Source organism: Odocoileus virginianus, unplaced genomic scaffold (assembly GCF_023699985.2).
Source record: "Odocoileus virginianus isolate 20LAN1187 ecotype Illinois unplaced genomic scaffold, Ovbor_1.2 Unplaced_Scaffold_3, whole genome shotgun sequence".
NCBI lineage: Eukaryota > Metazoa > Chordata > Mammalia > Artiodactyla > Cervidae > Odocoileus > Odocoileus virginianus.
In genome coordinates this window covers 512,867-532,310 of record NW_027224265.1, presented here as the reverse complement: position 1 = coordinate 532,310, position 19,444 = coordinate 512,867, and the positions used below count along the sequence as shown (strand labels likewise).

Below are 19,444 nucleotides of genomic sequence, written 5' to 3'. Positions count from 1 at the left end.
TTAACGACTTCCAGCGGCACTTTGTCTGTGACCTCAAATCCCACAGCACACCTAGCCCTGACTACTTCACCACTTGTGATGGGGTTCATCCTTTCACTCATTCTGTTTCAGTTGGGATTGGGGCAATTCAGACTTCATGCCAGCACTTCCCAGCCTTGAAGTTGATAAGTTGGCCCTTAAGACTCTTCCTGGTTTGTCACATGGCTGTTCCTTTTCCTGCCTAAAAAATCTCAATTGCTATTTCCCCCCTTCAGAGATGCCTTCCCTGTCTTTGTACCTAAAATCAAGGCTACCTTTTATTTCGTCACAGTGTCACATTTACTTGGAGCTTTCTCATGTTCTTATTGGTCTGTTTTTGCTTAACTTCCTTAACAGGATATAAGCTCCATGAAATCTTGTCTGTTTTACTTTCTTTGGCATCCAAAGAGCCCAGCATACGGTAGGTGCTTATATCTGCATGCTGTGTGCTAAGCTGCTTCAGTCGTGTCCGACTCTTTGCAACTCTGTGGACTGTAGCCCGCCAGGCTCCTCTGTCCATGGGATTTTCCAGGCAACAATACTGGAGTGGGTTGCCATTTCCTCCTCCAGGGGATCTTCCCGACCTGCGTATCTTAAGTCTCCTGCACTGGCAGCCAGGTTCTTTACCACTAGCGCCACCTGGGAAGCCCAAAAATCAACAATACTTTTGAGTGGGCATGACCCACTCACATACAAACACAAGTTAAAGGCTGTCATACTTTTAGAGTGTAATAGGACTCTGACTTTGAGATAGGTAGTTAAATAAAAGATATCAGAACATACTGGTAGATAATTTACAAGCACTCCCAATTTCTAGCAGTAGCTGTGATAATACAGAAAACAATGGAGAAGAGGTGGACAGGCAGGGGTTGACCAGCTGGGCTATTTAATAGCTCTGGACTTGAGGCAAGTCATTCAGTGTGAAAACGTTTGCTTTCTAATTTGCAAAATGGGGCTATTCTGCCCTCCCAACTTGAGGATTTAGGGTTGTCTGTGAGAGTCTTTGGAAAGCTGTTAAACTCCATGACAGTGTGAGCTACAAGCACCAAATAGTTCCCCCTTCTTTGGTCTCTTTTCGGTGCATATCATTGAAGAGAAAGGACTCCCCTCAATTCAACCACAAAGCAGGCTTGTTAAATCCCAGAATCTGCTGAGAGGAGATCCTCCTACGCAGAGGGCCCCTGAACGTATCTGACTTCACTCAATTGCAAAAGGCCTATCTGATTCCGTTTTTAGCACTCCCCTGCCTGCGATACTGAGAGCACTGGTTCTTTACTGCTACAAGGTAATCACCAGGATTGTCACTCTTAAGTTACTGCTACAAGGTAACCACCGGGATTGTCACTCTTAAGCTACTGCTACAAGGTAACCACCAGGATTGTCACTCTTAAGTTACTGCTACAAGGTAACCACCAGGATTGTCACTCTTAAGTATTTTGGATTTAATAAGGAAACCATTTAATTTCAAGATTTAAATGACCTAGACTGCCACATTTCCTTGGTCCTCATGTACTATATTAAACAGCTTCAAATCAGGGAGGGCTAACAGGATAATGCAATTTATTCAGGTTTGCCATACACAAGGGGAATGGCATGAAGCGATGGTGGGTGGGGACCGGCATCCATGCTTCTTACGGGTTGGCTCACAAGCCTCTCCAGTCCTTACTAGGCAGCCCCCTGAAGACGGCTGGGTGAGGGCAGGCGCCGCAGGCTCGGCTGCCATTCAACCACTGTGGGGCCAGTTCTGAGTCAGAGCAGCCACCACGGCTTGGCCCTGCTCCTTCTCTTTTGTTTTCTTAACAACCTCTTTCATTGCTGGGGTGATATACAAGCCAGTCTTTGCCAAAGAGGCAGGACAAACTCAAACCACCTCTGTCATAAGATCTGGGAAGAACCCATAAAACAGGGCACACAGTTAAATTATTCTAAGCAGTTAGACCTACTTAGAAAATCTGAACTAAGTAGGATAGGATGTAGGGATGGGAGGCTGTACACATTTGCAAAAAGCATAAACAAAATGAGGCAACCCTTGACTGGAGCAGGGAGGGTCAGACCAGCGTGCCCGGTCCACCCCAGGAATGTCTTGATCCGATCCCTTCTGCTGACTCCACAGCCCAGAGCTGCTGTCTCCGGTTCTCGGTAGCTCCAGCCTGCACGCTAGGGAGCCACTTGCCATCCCGACCTACTTGTCATTCCACACGGACTGCTCCTTAGTTTGTTAGGGCCAGCGCACCAGGAAAAGGGGGCGGGGGGTTTCCTGGGGTACAGGGGGTAAGAATGCGACCACCAATGCAGGGGACATGGGTTCGATCCTTGGTCTGGGAAGATTCCAGATGCCGCAGGGCAGTGGAGTCTGCGTGTCACAACTCCTGAGCCCATACACTGTGACTACTGGAGCCGAAAGGCCACGTAATGAGAGCACTGAAACCAGGGGTTGCAACTAGAGAAAGTCCGAGGGCAGCAATGAAGAGCCAGCATAGCCAAAGATAAGTAGATAAACAAATACAGCAGCGTGTTAAAAAAGAAAGAAGACAGGGCCCCTGGTTCATAAGTTATTAAGAATTTAAAACAGCACAACTAACGCTTAAGACAGTGACAGCAGGGCAGCGAAGCAAGGGTGGCCTCCCTCTAGGCACCAGGCCCGTGCAGCTGACGAGGTCACAGGAGGCCACAGAGCCGGCCTCCTGTGCGGGGCAGGGCGGTGCAAATCCCGCCTGCCTGCTCGCCAGCGTCACACCCAGCCCTGATTCATGAGCCAGCCTCAGCGGGGCTTTGGGAAGGGACTGGTTTCCCCTCAACACCACCACCAAACATACAGGATTCCTCCTTACCTGTTCAGCCTCTCCGTTTCCACCTCAAACTCTCTAATCTTGCTTTCCGAGATGGCAGATCCATGGGAATAGAGAGTCTGGAAGATTTCCTGGATGTTGGAGCAGTCCTGAAGAGAGTGGGCCAGGTGCTCCGCCACACTGCTGGACACCTGGACAGGTGAGCATTAATTCCCCTCTGGACAAAGCCACTTCCGGGATGCTGGGCCCCAGGCCCTTGCTTCCCAATTTAGACCGTTAAGTTTTAAACAGTTTAAAGCCAATGTTCCTTGAGAACTGGGCACCAGGAGATAGCTACCCAGATACTTTTCAGTTTCTATAATATGATCCAAGTATAAAAAGTTAACTACTGTGAATGCAGTACATAAACAGGGTCAGAATGCAACTGCATCACCTAAGCTCAGGATCCTCTGAGCAGCAGGATGAAAGATCCTGAGTCTTGGGACCTAAAATTTTGCATATTAAATAGTCTGGACACCCTTTCTCCTTCCTAAACCCATTGCCACCCTCAAATCTTGTCTCATGGTTGTTGTAGCTAAGGTGAACATCCCATTCCTTCACTTTCATAATTCGGCTTTGGCATGGAAGCTGGGTGCCTGCAATTTCTGCCCAGTGAAAAATTCTAAAATAGGGCCTTAAAAGGGCTGTTTGTGTTTTCCCCATCCCTATGGGTCAAACCAGTCAATCTTAAGGGAAATCAACCCTGAAGGACTGATGCTAAAGCTCCAATATTTTGGTCATGTGAGGCTAAAAGTCAACTCATTGGAAAAGTCCCTGATATTGGGAAAGATTGAGGGCAGGAGGAGAAGAGGGCATCAGAGGATGAGATGGCTGGACGGCATCACCGATGCAATGGACATGAACTTGGGCAAACTTTGGGAGATGGTGAGGGACAGGGAGGCCTGGCGTGCTGAAGTCCATGGGGTTGCAACAGTCGGACACGACTGGGCAATTGAGCAACATTAACGAGGATCAAACAACTGGATTTTCCAGCCTCACCCCCGAATCCTCAAAGATATCCCCAGGGAACTGAAATTATTCTCTTTTCACTATACATCAGTTCACAGCCCCAGGGTATTCGCACTTGATCTTAGCCAAAAGGCCGAGAAGCGATAGCCCCAGGGTATTTGGCACTCTACAAATGAGAACTCCAGAACTGAGCTAGAAGGTTCCTGTCTGTCCCAGCATCAGCCACACTTCAAAGGCAGCGATCCTTCCCACTGGACAGCACCTTCCCTTTCAAGAGGGACGTGAGGATAGTCAAGTTCTCTTAGAGCTTCCTGACTCACTTGGTCTCTGGGGAAGCAGGGTGATATAAAGCAAGTATTTCAAGACTTTCATCTGTATCGCCAGTAACAAGACCTCAATCATTTCTTTCTGAATGGTTTCAACTAGAGAAATAAGAAGCTCCCTTTAAAGCTGAAGGGGTAATTCACCACTGGCAAACCACTAAGCATTTTAATCTGATCCTTTGGAAGGAAATCAGGTATGATTTCTTATTACAATCACCTGGTTGACTGGAGGGACCCTGGGCAGTGCTTCTATCATGGATAAGCCACTGTGTGGTTCTATTATGTGACATGTCAGTTTGCTTCTCATGAACACTCACACTCACCCCAATGCTGCTGATTTCTGAGCCTAGGACTGGCCGATCAGATGACGAAGATTCAGACCTGGTCTTGGAGAGCTTCACCCTCTCGGCGATCTTAACAAAAAAAAACAAAACAAATGATCAAAAAACAACACACGCTACTCCCCATATAAACTACTGAGACTGTGTTTATACAGGGCTACTCTTGAACCATGGCAACTAAACCATCAGTTCTTAAAAACGATTCACATGTCTGATTTTTCTGCCACCTGCTTACTAACTCATGGTTTTTCAGAGTTAGTACCACTGACATTTTGAGTTGGATATTCTTTGCAGTGGGGGACTGTTCTGTGCACTATGAGATGTTCACCAGCACCCTTGGCTTCTAGCCACAGTACTCCAGGTGTGACCATCGAAAAGGTGTCCAGACATGGCCAAATAGCCCTTGGGACAAAAATCAGTTCTGGCTGAGGAGCACTGGTGAGACTTCATAAACTTGATGGTTGACAACTAACCTTGTTGCAGAGACTGGCAGGGCTACTGGGAAAAGGACATGTAATCACGTGAACAGTCTCTCTGGGGTGGACTCAACATAGGAAGGGGGTCGGGGGCTGTGGCTGAGAATGGAGGGGCTACTTCTCACAGCTGCTGGGGCCTGCCCATCATTGTCATCTATTTTCCTGCTGGCAGGGCTGTCAGTTCCGGGAGTGGGCAGATCATTGGCGCATTACTCAGCCCCGCGGAGGCTGGGCTGCCGCGCTCAGCGGCGTCCCCGGGCGCACCTTGGCGATGGGGATGTCGTTGCTGCTGCTGCTCGTGCTCAGCTCTCCGGTGCTGGGGTTAACGGGGCGGTTGGCGGAAGCGAGGCGGCCAGGGCTGGAGGGGCCCGTGGCCTGCACGCTCTGCAGTCGGGTCTGAAGCTCTCGAACCTGAAATGACAACACCTTCAGACACGGCGGTAGGCTCCCCCGCCCAAAGAGCAGAAGTGGGGAGGGCAAAGCTTTCATCTACATGAAGAAACCAGCTTCCCTAAAATCCGAAGTCAGCTGAGTCCACACGAAGGGCACTGCTGTTCTTAACTAGACCTGCCATGGGCTGGCCAGCATCTGCCCTTCACAGGTTGGAGGGGGACGTGTGTTCTACGGTGCTGGAAGCTTCTGGCACAAGGAGAAGGGCCATCTTTAAGGGATGTTCACTTACTCAGTCTTCTGTGTCTGGCACAAGAAATGGAACCCAGGATGAAATTTGTACTTGTGTGGAGTTCAGAGGACAGAGATTATTTCAACACAAACACATGCCCATGCTATAAATATCAATCCAGGGTGGGGGCGTAGGAAGCAGGAAAGAGGAAGAACATGACTCCATCTGAAGTCGCTGGGGAGCTGTCTTTGATCACAGCCTCCCAGGTGGACAGGGCTGCAGTGGACGAGATGAGTGAGGCACTGAGTGGGGAGACCAACTTGGATGACACACGTGTCTGAAGAACTGCAAGTTATTCAATAGGCACGGGGTAGGAGAAAGACCTGCTCTGGGAAGGAGGAGAGGCTATGGTGATGAGAGGGAGTTGGTACCCACGGCTTCTTCCCAAGGGACTTTGAGATGGGATTATCCTGGGGACAGTAGGAAGGAATACCTAATTAGCCCTTCAGTGTGGAGAGACCCAGAGCCCCCTCAATTACATTTAGAACACACATTTAGCTGCACAGAATTTAAATGTCCCAACTCTGCTTCTCTATGGTTACGGCTCACTGACATCCAAAGGGAGAAATGTCCCAAGCAAGTGAAGATGATTATTAGAAACTGGTCTTTCCGATGACCCTGGTCACAGTGTGATCACTGTATACAATGTCAGCCTTAAAGGGCACACTGACCGCAGCACCCAAGGGCCCTTACAAATGGGCACCAGACCATCACGGGAAGAATCAGCACCAGGACATCTAAGCCTGGGTTTCCCCAACCTATTAGTGCACCAGAATGTCCCAGAGGGTTGGTTAAAAAACGGAGCCCAGGGCCCCGTCCGCAGAGCTCCTGCTCAGCAGGTGGAGACCACACCTAGGAGTCTGCATGTCCAAAAAGCGCCCAGGTGATGCTGACGCACCCGGCTGGCAGCAGTGACCTGCGGGCGGCCCAGGCCACACGGCGCTCGCTGTCTCAGAGACCAAGGAGCAGAGCTGCCCGTCTGCCGGCCCCAAGGCCACACCCTTCCAGGCAAACCGCTGTCTAAAAGCGACTGGAGGGCTTTCATTTTTAATATCTTGGATGTCTCCACCCTGTTAAATCAGGAACCAAAAGTAATTGAAATTTCAATAATTCATCAGCATACGAGAAGCCAAGATAGGAAAACTCCCTCGGAGCAAATTGCATTCAATGGTGAAACAGCTCAAAAGTGCCCAATAGCTGGCTCTGCGGTGGCGTCCAGTAACTGTGGGTTAACAGAAATGTGCTCGTCCCCATAAACAACACAGGGCGGCCCTCAAAGCCGTTTAAACACCAGAAAAACATATGCTGTCAAAGTCAAATGGGACTGCTGGTGAGAGATTACAGGGCTTGTCCTAGAGTGGTCCTGATGAACTGTGCCTCTCTGTGCCCCACGGCCGAGGGACAGGATGCGGCTTTCCATCAGGCCAGCTTCTTGGCACCGGGAAAACCACTGTGGTGGAGACCGCGGGTTTCAGATTCTGCTGCTGTCAAAGTCTGACGAGGTCCTGAATAAGGAACAGTGTTACGACCGCTGCCGAATCTAAAGAGTGTCTGAAGTGAAGTGAAAGTTGCTCAGTTGTGTCCAGCTCTTTGTGACCCCATGGACTGTATAGTCCATGGAATTCTCCAAGCCAGAATACTGGAGTGGGTAGCCTTTCCCTTCTCCAGGGGATCTTCCCAATCCAGGGATCAAACCCAGGTCTCCTGCATTGCAGGCGGATTCTTTACCAGCTGAGCCACGAGGGAAGCCCAAGAATACTGGAGTGGGCAGCCTGTCCCTTCTCCAGGGGATCTTCCTGACCCAGGAATCGAACCCAGGTCTCCTGCATTGCAGGCATATTCTTTACCAACTGAGCTATCAGGGAAGCCCTAAGAGTGTCTGAATCCCTCCCCAAACAATCAGTAGTCTGGGGCTCCAGAATCCCAACTGGTCCACTCATCTCTCTTCTTAAAAAGTAAAACATGGCCCTGGACATTTAATAAAACATCATTAAAACTACTCATGTTTTAAAAAATGTTTCTTCTTCTAGTCAGTAAAGTCAACATGTCTATTGTGGAAAATTTAAATGATACCGGAAAATGAAGACAAAAAAAGTGCCTATGTTCTTTCTTACTCTACAGAGACGATAGCTTCTAGTCATTTTCCATGGTGAGTCTGTGAGTGGGCATGCATGCCTCAAATGAATTCTGAGTCTAAATACTCATTTTCATATTAAAAGCTTTGAACTAGGAGAATGTCTTTGAAAACTAAAGGATGATAAACATGTTTATTTTGGTCTATGCTTTATTACTTAATGATAATTGTTAGGAGTGAAAAATATCCAGCTGAAGGGAGTGGAGTGAGCCTTCATGGAATGAGAAACAGCTAGTTGAGTTAAAAAGACCTTTCTCCTCTCTTGCTTGGGAAGTGGGATCTTAATTTAGATGAATACTTGCACAGAAATGAAGGTTAAAACCAATCTGCTGACTGTAAGCTTAGGTAAGGCTTGGGAGAGGGGAGAGAGACAGCTATTAGCATCCTTGCTTTTGTTCTTACCCACTGCAGTAAGTTGAATTGTGTATCTTGCCCAAAAGACACATCCAAGTTCTAAACCCACAGTCTATGAATTGGACCTTATTTTGAAATATGGTCTCTGTAGATGTAATTACATCAAGGATCTCAAGATGAGACCCTCCTGGAATTGGGGCAGGCCCTAAATCTACTTATAAGAAAAAAGAGAGGGAGATTTGAGACACAGACACACAGAGAAAGCCGTGTACAGATGGAAGCAGACAGTGGTCACAAATCAGAGGACACCGGGGGAGCGACTAGAAGCCGGAAGAGGTGAGACAGGATTCTCCTCCAGAGCCCATGGAGGAAGCGCGGCCTCGCCAACACCGTGATTTTGCAGACTCCAGAATGGCGAGAGAATGCGTTGTTGCTGTTTTATGTCACCAAATTTGAGGTCATTACCTAATATATTCATCTTTCACTGAAGATATTTCATTAAGGAAAATATATTTCTCTCAACAAAATACATGCTTTTCAGTTGGGGATTGCCAGAAATCAAAGCATGTCTAAGCTAGGAACTTATACATGTGCCGATACCCTTATAGCCTTTCCCACTGGAGTTCTTCATCATCAGAACATGGAACATGATTTCAGTGGCCATTTCCTTACTTCTTCTAAAGTAAATATGTAGCCAGGTTGCTTTTAAAGGCCTGGAAGAGGAGTGTGTCTGTCACGTCTCCTGGAATCATGACGGAGTGTGAAGGGGACAGTCTTGTGTCTCAGGGGCTCAGAGTCTAGCCAGACTTCTCGTGACGTGGGACGAGAAGGGACCCCGACAAGAAGTGTCACCACATGAAAGAAGCATTACTCTGCCTCCCGGAGTGGGCAACGCTGGCCTTCAATCTTGAAGGTTGAGGCGTTGTTTAACAAGCTAATAAAGAAGAAAACAGCTCTGACAGGCTCAAGGAAGGAAATGACAATAAAACGCCAGCCCTCCGCTTCTCTTACTTATAGCTCAACGACTTTCCAAAGAGCGAAAAGGGCTTCATAAGATCATCTGATGAGAGAAGAGAATGGAGTGGAATGAGGACGAGAAAGGAAGTGAGTCAAAGCTGCATGTGAGAAATAATGAGGGCTCAAACACTGTCAGTGAAGTGGGAGCAAAAAAGGCTACCACTCCTCAGATCACCATCCAACAGAACTTCCTTTCCTGTAACAACAGGTATGTTCTCTAGCCTCACTACGGTAGCCATAAGCCACACGAAATGTGCCTAGTGTTCCCAAGGAACTTTATTTTTAATTGTATTCTAATTAAACTCCAACATAGATAGTCATGCGTGGCGAGCAGTTACTGTATTGGTCAATGCAGTTCTAGAACAATTTAAGAAAGGAGAAAGACAAACTTGTAGTTGGAATTGACTCCACGTATCACGGTACTTAGCAAATTGGAGAGAACATACGAAGAAGCTGAGTTTTCACAGATAAACAAAGATGCCAACTTTGGACATGCTGCATTTGAGGAAACCAGGTGTGTGAAGAAGGATTTCAGTCAATGGTAGAAATGTAATCTGAGAGAAAGGGATCAGAACTGGGCTTCTGCGTGTGGATAAGGTATAAGTGTGGAGGTGGGAGGAGAGAGTCCACACAGCTGGTTGGATTGAAGGCTCAACTGAGGATAGGAAGAAAGCGGAGCTTCACTTCCAGGAGAGAAAGAAGAGGCGAGGATAGGTACGAAGAAAGACATGTTTGCGAACTGGAGAATGTGGGTGGGAAAAGAGGTGCTTCTATCTGATGGTTTTTGTCTGTCTTAGAGACAAGAGTTAAGGTGCTCTGATAGGAGAGAGGGAGGGGATAGGAGCTGTCAGAAAAGAGAAAGGAAGGTGATTTATAAACCAAAGAGCGAGAAAGAGAGGGAGAGGAGAAAAGCTTACATAGCACACTGTAAACTCAGCTGAGCTCTTTGGTTTCAGACAGTAGACTGAGTCAATGATGCATTGTTTTCTTCAAACCCTGGAGACTTCATCAAAGTGTCAGCAAGGAATAAAAACTGTAACAGTGAAAAGAATGTGCTTGGGGCATTAGCAGAAAGAAGACTTGGGTGCATTCCTTAAAGGCAGAGTGGAAGGAAGAGTAGTGATGAAAGACACAGAATGGAAAAAGCCCAATTCCGTAATCTACACAAGGAGAGTTGTACACAGGTGCACTCAGAAGAAGGTTGGTAGGGTTTAGATGTGGTCTTGGCAGGTACTAAAAGGACAAGAATGAGAAGCAGGGCTGCAAACGGGGGACGGGGGGTGTGACTGTCTGTATACAGAACAAATGAACATTTCCAGGGTATGATAACTGTGCCTAAAGCAAACAGGCAGTCTTCCTATTAAGAGTGTATAGAAATGCTGCATAAAAGGAACAGTGAGAAAGAAATTCACTGCCAAAGTTCAAAGAAAGACAGTAAAATCTCCAGGTGCCAGAAATGAAGTGAAAAATAAGGTTAGAGCGCTAGGAGGGAGCTGGTGCTTCAGGCAGCCGAGGGGGGGCGAGCAGGGTGTGGAGTGAATGTGCCAGGATCCGGGGAGAGGACCCAGGACCACGGCAGGCCAGGCTGCTGGAGCAGACGCTCCTGCATCCAGCTGGGAGGCTCCGTGCCTGGTCCCTCTGTGAGGAGCGGGCCGAGGGTGCTGCCCAGGAAGCCGGAAGGCAGCCTGGGCCGTGCGGGAGTCAAACCAGAGAAACCAGCACCTCGGACTCATGACGCAAGAGTGTGGAGCCCAGGTTTATTCTACCTCCACATGTGTGCACCCCCTCCCCTGCCCCGAAATCGGGAAACCGTCCCCTGGTGGCTCAGCGGTAAAGATCCCATCAGTAACTGAGGAGACGAAGCTTCCATCCCTGGGTCGGGGGAAGACCCCCTGAAGAAGGAAATGGCAACCCACTCCGGTATCCTTGCCTGGAGAATCCCATGGACAGAGGAGCTGGGGGGCTACAGTCCATAGGGTCACAAAAGAGTTGGACATGACTCAGTGACTAAACAACAACAAATCTTAACAGTGAAAGCTGGTCTGGATTTTGCCGGACCATTCACTTCCCCAGAAATCTAACTGGTAAATTCCCCAACATCATCAGGGAACTGGAAGAGACTTAAGCCTCTCACGAGGTGCCCAGGACCGTGGAGCTGACTGACACGGAAGAACGGCGGCAGGGAGAGGAGGATGAGACGGGGCAGGCTAAATCAGGAGACGGACCCAACAGAGACGAGATCAGAATGAAGCAGCCTGTAAACCACATACAAGAAACACGTTTAGGGCCCGTAAAGAGATAAAAGGAGTGATTTTTGTACAGAAAGGAAATTGTGAAACAAAAATAGGCAGATGTCAAGCAAGAATAGGCAGATGAAAAAGAAAAGTCTATGGAAAATATAGTCAATGAAGTGAAATCAATATACAGGTTAAGCTCTAGACTGGAAAGAGTGAAAAAGAGTGTTTTTCAATAAAATTGGAAAGAGAAGTAGTGAACAGGAACACAGTACAAAGAATTCAGAACATAGCATGGGCAGCTAAATAGACACAAAAATGCAGGTGTCATTGAGAGGCTCCAACCCACTTCCAAACAAATTCCAGAGGACCGGAACACGGGAAATGACAGAGAAACAATTTTCAAAAAGAAAATAAGTAAGTTTTCCAGATATAGTCCTGAGACTTTATCACGTCTGGTGCTAGATAGTTGTGGCAGTTTTTAGGTATGTCTGCAAATGCTTTGATAGTCTCTCCATCAAAAAGTGGATTCCAGGATTTCCCTGGTGGTACAGTGGATAAGAATCTGCCTGCCAATGCAGGGGACATGGGTTTGATCCCTGGTCTGGGAAGATTCCACATGCCGTGGAGCAACTAAGCCCATGTGCCACAACTACTGAAGCCCACTGCCTAGAGCCCATGCTCTGGAAAGAACAGTAGCTCCCACTCGCCACAGTTAGACAAAGCCCAAGTGCAGCAACAAAGACCCAGTGCAACCAAAAATAAATAGATTTTAAAAAGGTGAACTCCAATTCCCTTCTCCTTGCACACGCCTGGCCTGCGACTGCAACTGATGAGCAGAAAGTTGTGAAAGTGATGTCACATAACTTCCAAAGTAGGTTAGAAAAGGCAATACAATTCTGCCTACCTCTCTCTCGGGGTGCTGGCCCTTACTAGCCAAACATGCTGCTGTGAGGAAGCCCAGGGCACACAGAGAGGATGCTTGTGGGTGTTCTGACCAACAATCCCTGCTGAGGTCCAGACAATGGTCAGCCTTACCCACCAGACAAACGAGGAAGCATGACTTCAAGACGACTGGCCATGGCCACCCTCTGACTGCAAGCACATTGAGCCCAAGAGAGAACTGTCCACTGGAGGCCAGTCATCCCCAGAAACACACAGATAGTCATAAATGATTGTTCTCTGGGGGCTCCGTATTTGGGGTGGTTTGTTATGCAGCTGGTGCTAACCAGAAGAAGAGGATGAAAAAACTGCATATCTAGAAACACTGCACTGCAAATGTAGGTGGAAGGGAAAGGATAAAGAGAATCTTGAAGCTGCCCGGTGGGAGAGAGACACCTTAAGCTCTGAGGGGTGGGGATGTTGGTCTGTTTCCCTCACTATTGTATTCAACACGTGGAACAGTGTCTGACACAGTGTCAGCCTCAATACAATCTTGAATATCGCCAAATAAAACTGTCACCGGAAAACCCAAGACGTAGCTAGCTACTATAGCAGCCTGAGTGGCCCCCAAAGATGTCCACACCCAAATCCTGGAAATCTGCGAATAAATTACCTTACATGGCAGAAGGGAATTTGCAGGAATCATAAAAAAGGCAAGGAAACAGAACCAGAAGGAACACAGCCCTGATGCCTCACTGATTTTAGTGAGTGAGACACATTTCAGACATTTGACCTCCAAAACTGGGAGATAATAAATCCGTGTTATCTCAGGTCACTGACTGTGGTCATTTGTCTCATCAACAATAGGAAACTATACACCTATCATCAAGAGTGTGGGCAAAAAGAAAGACAGTCTCAAAGATTAAGAATTAAGCACCTACAGACCTTTGCTGAAAGAACTTCCCAAGGACACACAAGCTTTTCAGGAACACGAAAACTACATTGAGAAAAACAGTGGGATAAAGGGAAAAATGATAAGCACAAAAACTGTCAGGGATGTAAGGGCTTCCCCGGTGGTGCAGTGGTAAAGAACCCGCCTGCCAAAGCAGGAGACACGAGACAGGGGTTTGATCCTTGGGTCAGGAAGACCCCCTGGAGTAGGAAATGGCAATCCACTCCAGTATTCTTGCCTGGAGAATCCCATGGAGAGAGAAGCCTGGCGGGCTACAGCCCATGGGGTCACAAAGAGTGGGACATGGCTGAGTCACTAACACTTTCACTTTCAAGCACATGCGCATGCCATGAAGTGCATATGAGGACTCTGCGACCTCACCCTGGGACATGTATTCCAGAGAAATCCCCACACAGGACCAAAGAGGACGCATGCATGGACTATGCCCCGGGGCACTGTTTGTGGTAGTGGGAGGGCTGGAGGGCGGGCATGGTAAATGTGGTGGGGACATCACAGAATTTCAGGAGGCCATTAGACCTCATGCATACACGGCACCATGGGCAGACTTTAAAGTCAGAGTGCTCGGGGAAAACAAAGAAAGAGATCTGCAGCACCACACAATGGATGTAAATGAAAAGTACCTCAAAAAAACACTGTGTATAAGGACACACGTAAAATGAGGGAAAGAGTGGGAGAGAAAAGCAATAAATAAAAGCAGGCCTTTTCACGATCAATGTGTCTGCTTTAACAGAGGGATGTAATTAGCTTATCTCTGGGCCCTGCAGGCCAGATGAAAACAAACAAATGAAAGGAAGTAAATATAAAGATAGGCGCTCAGGGGCATAAGAGATTGTAGCAGCCAGATGCTGGTGAGGGTGGAGAGTCAGGCTAGAGCTGTTGAGGCATCAGCGGTGGGTTTCCCGAAAGGGTCACGGAGAGGGAGGTGAGGGCGGCTGCAAGCAGGGCCAGCTGGGCCTGCGCTCCCCCAGGACGACTGCAGGGGCTCAGAGAGATGCCCGAGCCCCCTGACGGAGTCAGCTGAGAACGTGGGGCACAGATGAGTGGCAGGCAGGAAGAAGAGGTGGTACTGGCATCCTGAGTAGGAGGAGAAGCATTGCTACCAGCCATAAAGGGACAAGTCTGTGTTCCGCAGACAATTAGGAGCAGGCAATTAGGTTGTAATTCATAATTTCGCTGTGTAATGGAGCTGGTGGAGACAGATGATTTGTACACTGAAGACGGCTGAGAAGGTGGTGAGCCCTGTGCAGGCCTCAGAAAGCAGCCTCCTTCGAGGCCGGGCTTGGGACTGTGTTTGTCAGAGAACCACTGTCTCCCACTGAAGATTTTATAAGACTTTTCTTTCTTGGAGCCCTCAAGCAAATGAGAAAGCAGAATTTACTTATAGCAAATACACACTTATTCCTACAAATGTGATTTGTTTCAGCAAAATAATATTTTATTGTTCATGGCAATTTTGAGTCAGCTGAATCCGAAGAGGAAGAGGAACATAAGGAGGAAAGCAAACTCAGCTGCATTTCTGTTCTCCAAAGAGCTGATGGGTAATCTGTGTTCTTTTGTCGGAAAGCCCACGAAGGAACCTGGACCGGATTATCTACGTGGCTGCATCGGGGAAAAAAGTCAGTGCTTTGGCTGTCTTCCTAATTTCTGACCAGCTTTCAAACAAATGTTGTCAGCTACTTGCTTTATAGCCAAGAGCTTGCCTTTACACAGCTGGACTTCCTCACTGGAATAGAGGCTGGAGGAGGGAGACAGGGATGGATAAGCCAACACTGGTACCCACAGCTAAAAAAACAGTTTCACAATTTCCATGGCACAGGTGTGCACAGAGCCCATTTAGAAACTGTTTTCAAAGAAGACATGAGAAAATCAGAGTCTTGTGGGTTCTCTGCTAAGGATCGCTCTTAAAACTTCCTTCAACTACGGAAAAGAGGGGACGATAGGTTTTGCCAAAAATGTTCTGTCGGGCTCACATCAAGATAAATATGTGCACAGACAGCTTCTTCTCTATGAAACAAACTTATTTTGTCTTCACTTGGTGTTGTTTTGGAATACCAGGGACACTGATGTGTCGCACCCTAAGGAGCCTGCCACCCACATTATGTAAGAGAGGATGCTTTACTTCCGGTCTGGGTAGAAGCAGGAGATGATGATGGGGAAAAGCAGGGAGAACATAGGAAAGGAGCCCAAACAATAGAAAAGTGAATGCTGCATCCCATAGCAAGGCTACCAGAGCCTAAGTTTCGGTGCTAAGAGTTAATGTCAGCACAGACCAGGATCATGAAACTTCCGTGGGCCTCTCATGTCTAAGAAGAGTATAACAGTACCTCTCCTAGAATTATGGTGCAGGTTAAATGAGATGTGCATACGTCATCACTCATCACTAGTAAATGCTCAAAACATATTCAGCATTATAATTCAGGCTCTACCATCCTGCTTTGCTCCAGAGGTATCTATTTTTAGTGCAAGAGGGGTATGTTTAGTCTAAAAGCGGTCAAAGATTGTTAGTACCATCAATATTATTAACAGGTCCTTAAAAATAAATAATCAAAACTGCACTGAAAAAAATGCACTGGTAGGTGGCACCTTGTAAAACTATTTCCCTTCAACAGATGAGCACGGGAAGTTCTCCCACCCCGGGCAATGCCTCCTTGACTCTGCATTCCCAGGGATCCTGTGTCCCTGTAGGATCTGGAACATGCACACCCCTCTCTGTACCCCCTCTTTCACTCATGTGACCTTGAGGGTGGGCACCATTTCTGTCTCAGATGCAGGGCTCGTCACTACCACACTGTGGCCCTTGGAGAAGCGGGTGAGGCACGAATAGAAAGTGCCAGAAAGGCTGTGGGGGGTTCTCTCTCTTTTCACTCCACCTGTGGGGGAGCAGGTAAAGATGTCTGGAGAGGCTTTTGGAACACACACAGCGGGTGACTGAAGGATACTGCCTTCCGTTTACTGTCTGGGTTCTGCTGGGATCACAATGGGGAAGTGTGTGAGGGTCCTACAGCCCGTTCATTGATTCATAGCTCACGGAAGGGCCTGAGCATCTATCCTTTGGAAGAGTTTCCCAATGATGTCGTCACACATGTTCCAAGCCATCCCAGGATGGATGCGTGAAACTGCCTGATTCTCTGGCACCTGCATTCCCGTCCAAGTCTACCTGGTATCACACTCAGAGCAAATCAATCACCTGGAACATTTACTGCTCAACACACTGCTCCTTCCTATTTCTCAGCCCCTCTCCAGTGAGATGGAGCATCTGTCTAGCTCTGGTCCATGGGCTGTGAACAGAGCATTCAGGTGAGGAGGAGTCTGTTCAAGTGATGTTTTAGGGAACAGGCTATCATCACCCTGGGTTCCCGAGGGAACACACGGAGCAGAGCTGCGTGCTCAGCCTCAGACCTGCACTGGATATGCAGTGCAGTCAGGAGACAAGCTTCTCATTTGGAAGGCTAGTTTGTTAGCACTGTGTATCCTAGACTCTCCAGTCACACGGAAGAAGAGCCAGCTAGGACCCCCAAACTGAGGCAGAAGGAGAAGACTGGACCAGATTGCCCTCCTCTCAGCTCAGGGTTGCTGTTTTGTTTTTTTCTTTAATAAATATTTTATGAATTTGAACTTAGCGAATATCGGCATCTTCTTCCTCATATAAAGAAACTCCTAAGAGGAAATAGAAAAGGTAAGATATGAACAAATTTCCATCAAGGACAAAAGAGAATAACTGCTTCTGTGTGGATATCAAGTTATTAAGGCTGGGAGATGTTGATCACATTCCATAATTCATATTTTACTTTCTGTTTCTTCAATTTGAAAATTAATGAAAAGTAGAAAGAAAATATATGACTCTCTTCACGGCCTAGACTTGGCCACTTAATATATTAGTGTATTAGCTCCCCTTCTACTTCTATGTATCTACTTCTATATATTAAACACTTAACTGTAAGAATACATGTTAGAAAAATAAACTACAGCACTGTAAAAGTGTTCAAGTACCCTTTGATCTAGGTAGGTCCTCACCCCCTGCCCCCATAACTATTATGAAATTGATCTACATTCACTGTAATATAAATAAAATTCACAGTAAACATGAAGTAGTACTCTTTTGCAGTCCTGCGTGTCCGACTCTTTGCGACCCCATGGACTGTAGCCTGCCAGGCTCCTCTGTCCATGGGGATTCTCCAGGCAAGAATACTGGAGTGGGTTGCCATGCCCTCTGCCAGGGGATCTTCCCAACCCAGGGATCGAACCCAGGTCTCCTGCATTGCAGGCGAATTCTTTACCGAGCTGAGCCACCAGGGAAGCCCCTGGTAGCCTACAATGGGAGGTAAATCAGATGCAGTGAATGGCTGTTTCAGAGGCAGACCAGGCCCTGGACACCTCAGCCTGACACTCTGCATCTTATCTCCCAGTAGGGGTGGGCAGCCTAATAACAAATATATATTATACATGAATTAATTAGTAGAAAGAAGGATATAATAAAACACATGGTCAACCTTTAAGGTCATTAATCTTTCTAGGGAGGCTTTTTCATTTAATTTAGACTCCTCTCTCTCTAGCCCCTTTAAGCATGAACACTGATTGCCAAGTGCCCTTGGAGGTAGCTTGGGTGAATACTGAAGGCGGATTCATTGGGTGTTCGGAAGCAGTGCGGTAGTCAGAAACAGGCACCAGTGGATCCAGAACTAATGGCTCTAGGAGTGGATCTGGGGCTCACACAGAGGATGTTGAGTACATCACCACAGGAGGCAAGCTCACGGGGCGAGGGCCACACCTGTGTGTGCACAGGGGCCCAAGGAGGACTGGGCTGGACGCTCACATCCGTAAGACTCCTTCCGCATGAGTGTCTCCTTCTGTATCCCGTTCATCAGCGTATTCCCTCTGCCCGGCACAGAGCAGACGACCAGTCATGTTTACAAAATGCATAAATGAAAGAAGAGCCAAGTGCTTCCCTTTGTAGAGTAATTAATTTTACTTTGCCTAAATTAAACTCACTTCTTTATGCATGAGGAAATGAGTGGTTCTATTACAGAGCATGCAGAAATAAATGATTATCTCATTTAATAATGAGCTAGGACCAATAATAAAAATTGTCCGCCTGTTGTTCCTTAGTTACTGCTCTGCCAAGTAGCCCAATCTGCTGACATTAGAGGTCTAATTTAATTAAATCATGTACAAGGCTCAGAAAACCTACTGAGAGCACTTTGTTTAATTACAGGCAAGGGGGTAAGCATCAATCCTATTGATCTAATCAGTTCAAATTCTATACAAAGAATGTGGGCGATAAAAAAAAAAAAAACCTGTTTTCCAGGCAAATTTGATGATCTCTGGATTCTGAGTGGCTAGAAAGACAGCAAAGGCAAACCAGCCATGTTATCAGGTGGAACGACAAGGATGGAACTGAAACCAAACCTTAGTCATTCCTCAGAGCTCTACATCATGAAGAGAACACAACCAACCACAAAAGGCAGATTTCTCCTCAGGGAAATAAAATACACTGGGTCATGGTAGGTAGAAGTCACCCAGCATTTAAAATCTAGCAAACTGGCATTTAAAGGCATTGAGCAAATTCTGACACCCACAACTGTCTTGGAATAAAGAAAAATAAATCAAATTCATGGGTATATACAAACTGGGAATTTACAGTTGAGGAAAAGATATAAGTTCCCTAATATATTTTTATTTGGAGGTAATTAAAATATAAACATATACATTTATATAAAACTATATTAACTACAGAACCTACAAGATAATAAATGTGATCAGAATAAAAGTTTTGAGTACAATGTACATGTATCTGTGTGTATGTACAGTTATTCAATGTCCATCTAAGAATTCAAATCTATACGGATTCTTAGGGAAAAAGGTGGTATGGTGTTAATCTTTCCAGACGACTAAACAGGTAACTCTGGACTTCACCCCAAACAATTACTGGTAGATTTTGAGCAGTTGCTATGTGCCATGCATCAGTCAAGTGCTTAGATGATTCATGAGGATTACGTAGTATTCCCGCACTGGGTACTATTGTTATCCCCATTTCATAGAAGAATAAACTGAGGCACAGAGAGCATAGGTTAACTTCCCAGAAACTCACAGTGGCTTTGGGGTTCAAGCTGTGACCCCAAGCAGTCACTGAGCCCTGGTACAGAGTATGATACCATTACACTATGCTGTCCTTAAGACTGACCTCCAGAGTTGGAGAAAATACTCAATGAAGGG

At 46.9% G+C, this 19,444-nt stretch overlaps 1 protein-coding gene across 3 annotated transcripts in view; it reads right to left on the bottom strand.

Annotated features, from left to right (window-relative positions):
- MCC (MCC regulator of WNT signaling pathway) overlaps window positions 1-19,444 on the bottom strand; it is a 494,030-nt gene that overhangs the window by 51,512 nt on the left and 423,074 nt on the right. For all 3 annotated transcript variants that reach the window (XM_070462369.1, XM_070462370.1, XM_070462371.1), the window contains 3 exons: window positions 5,220-5,366; window positions 4,462-4,551; window positions 2,850-2,998 (listed from right to left, as the gene is read on the bottom strand). In XM_070462369.1, the coding sequence (XP_070318470.1) occupies window positions 2,850-2,998; window positions 4,462-4,551; window positions 5,220-5,366 (386 nt within the window). The remainder of the gene's footprint in view (window positions 1-2,849; window positions 2,999-4,461; window positions 4,552-5,219; window positions 5,367-19,444) is intronic.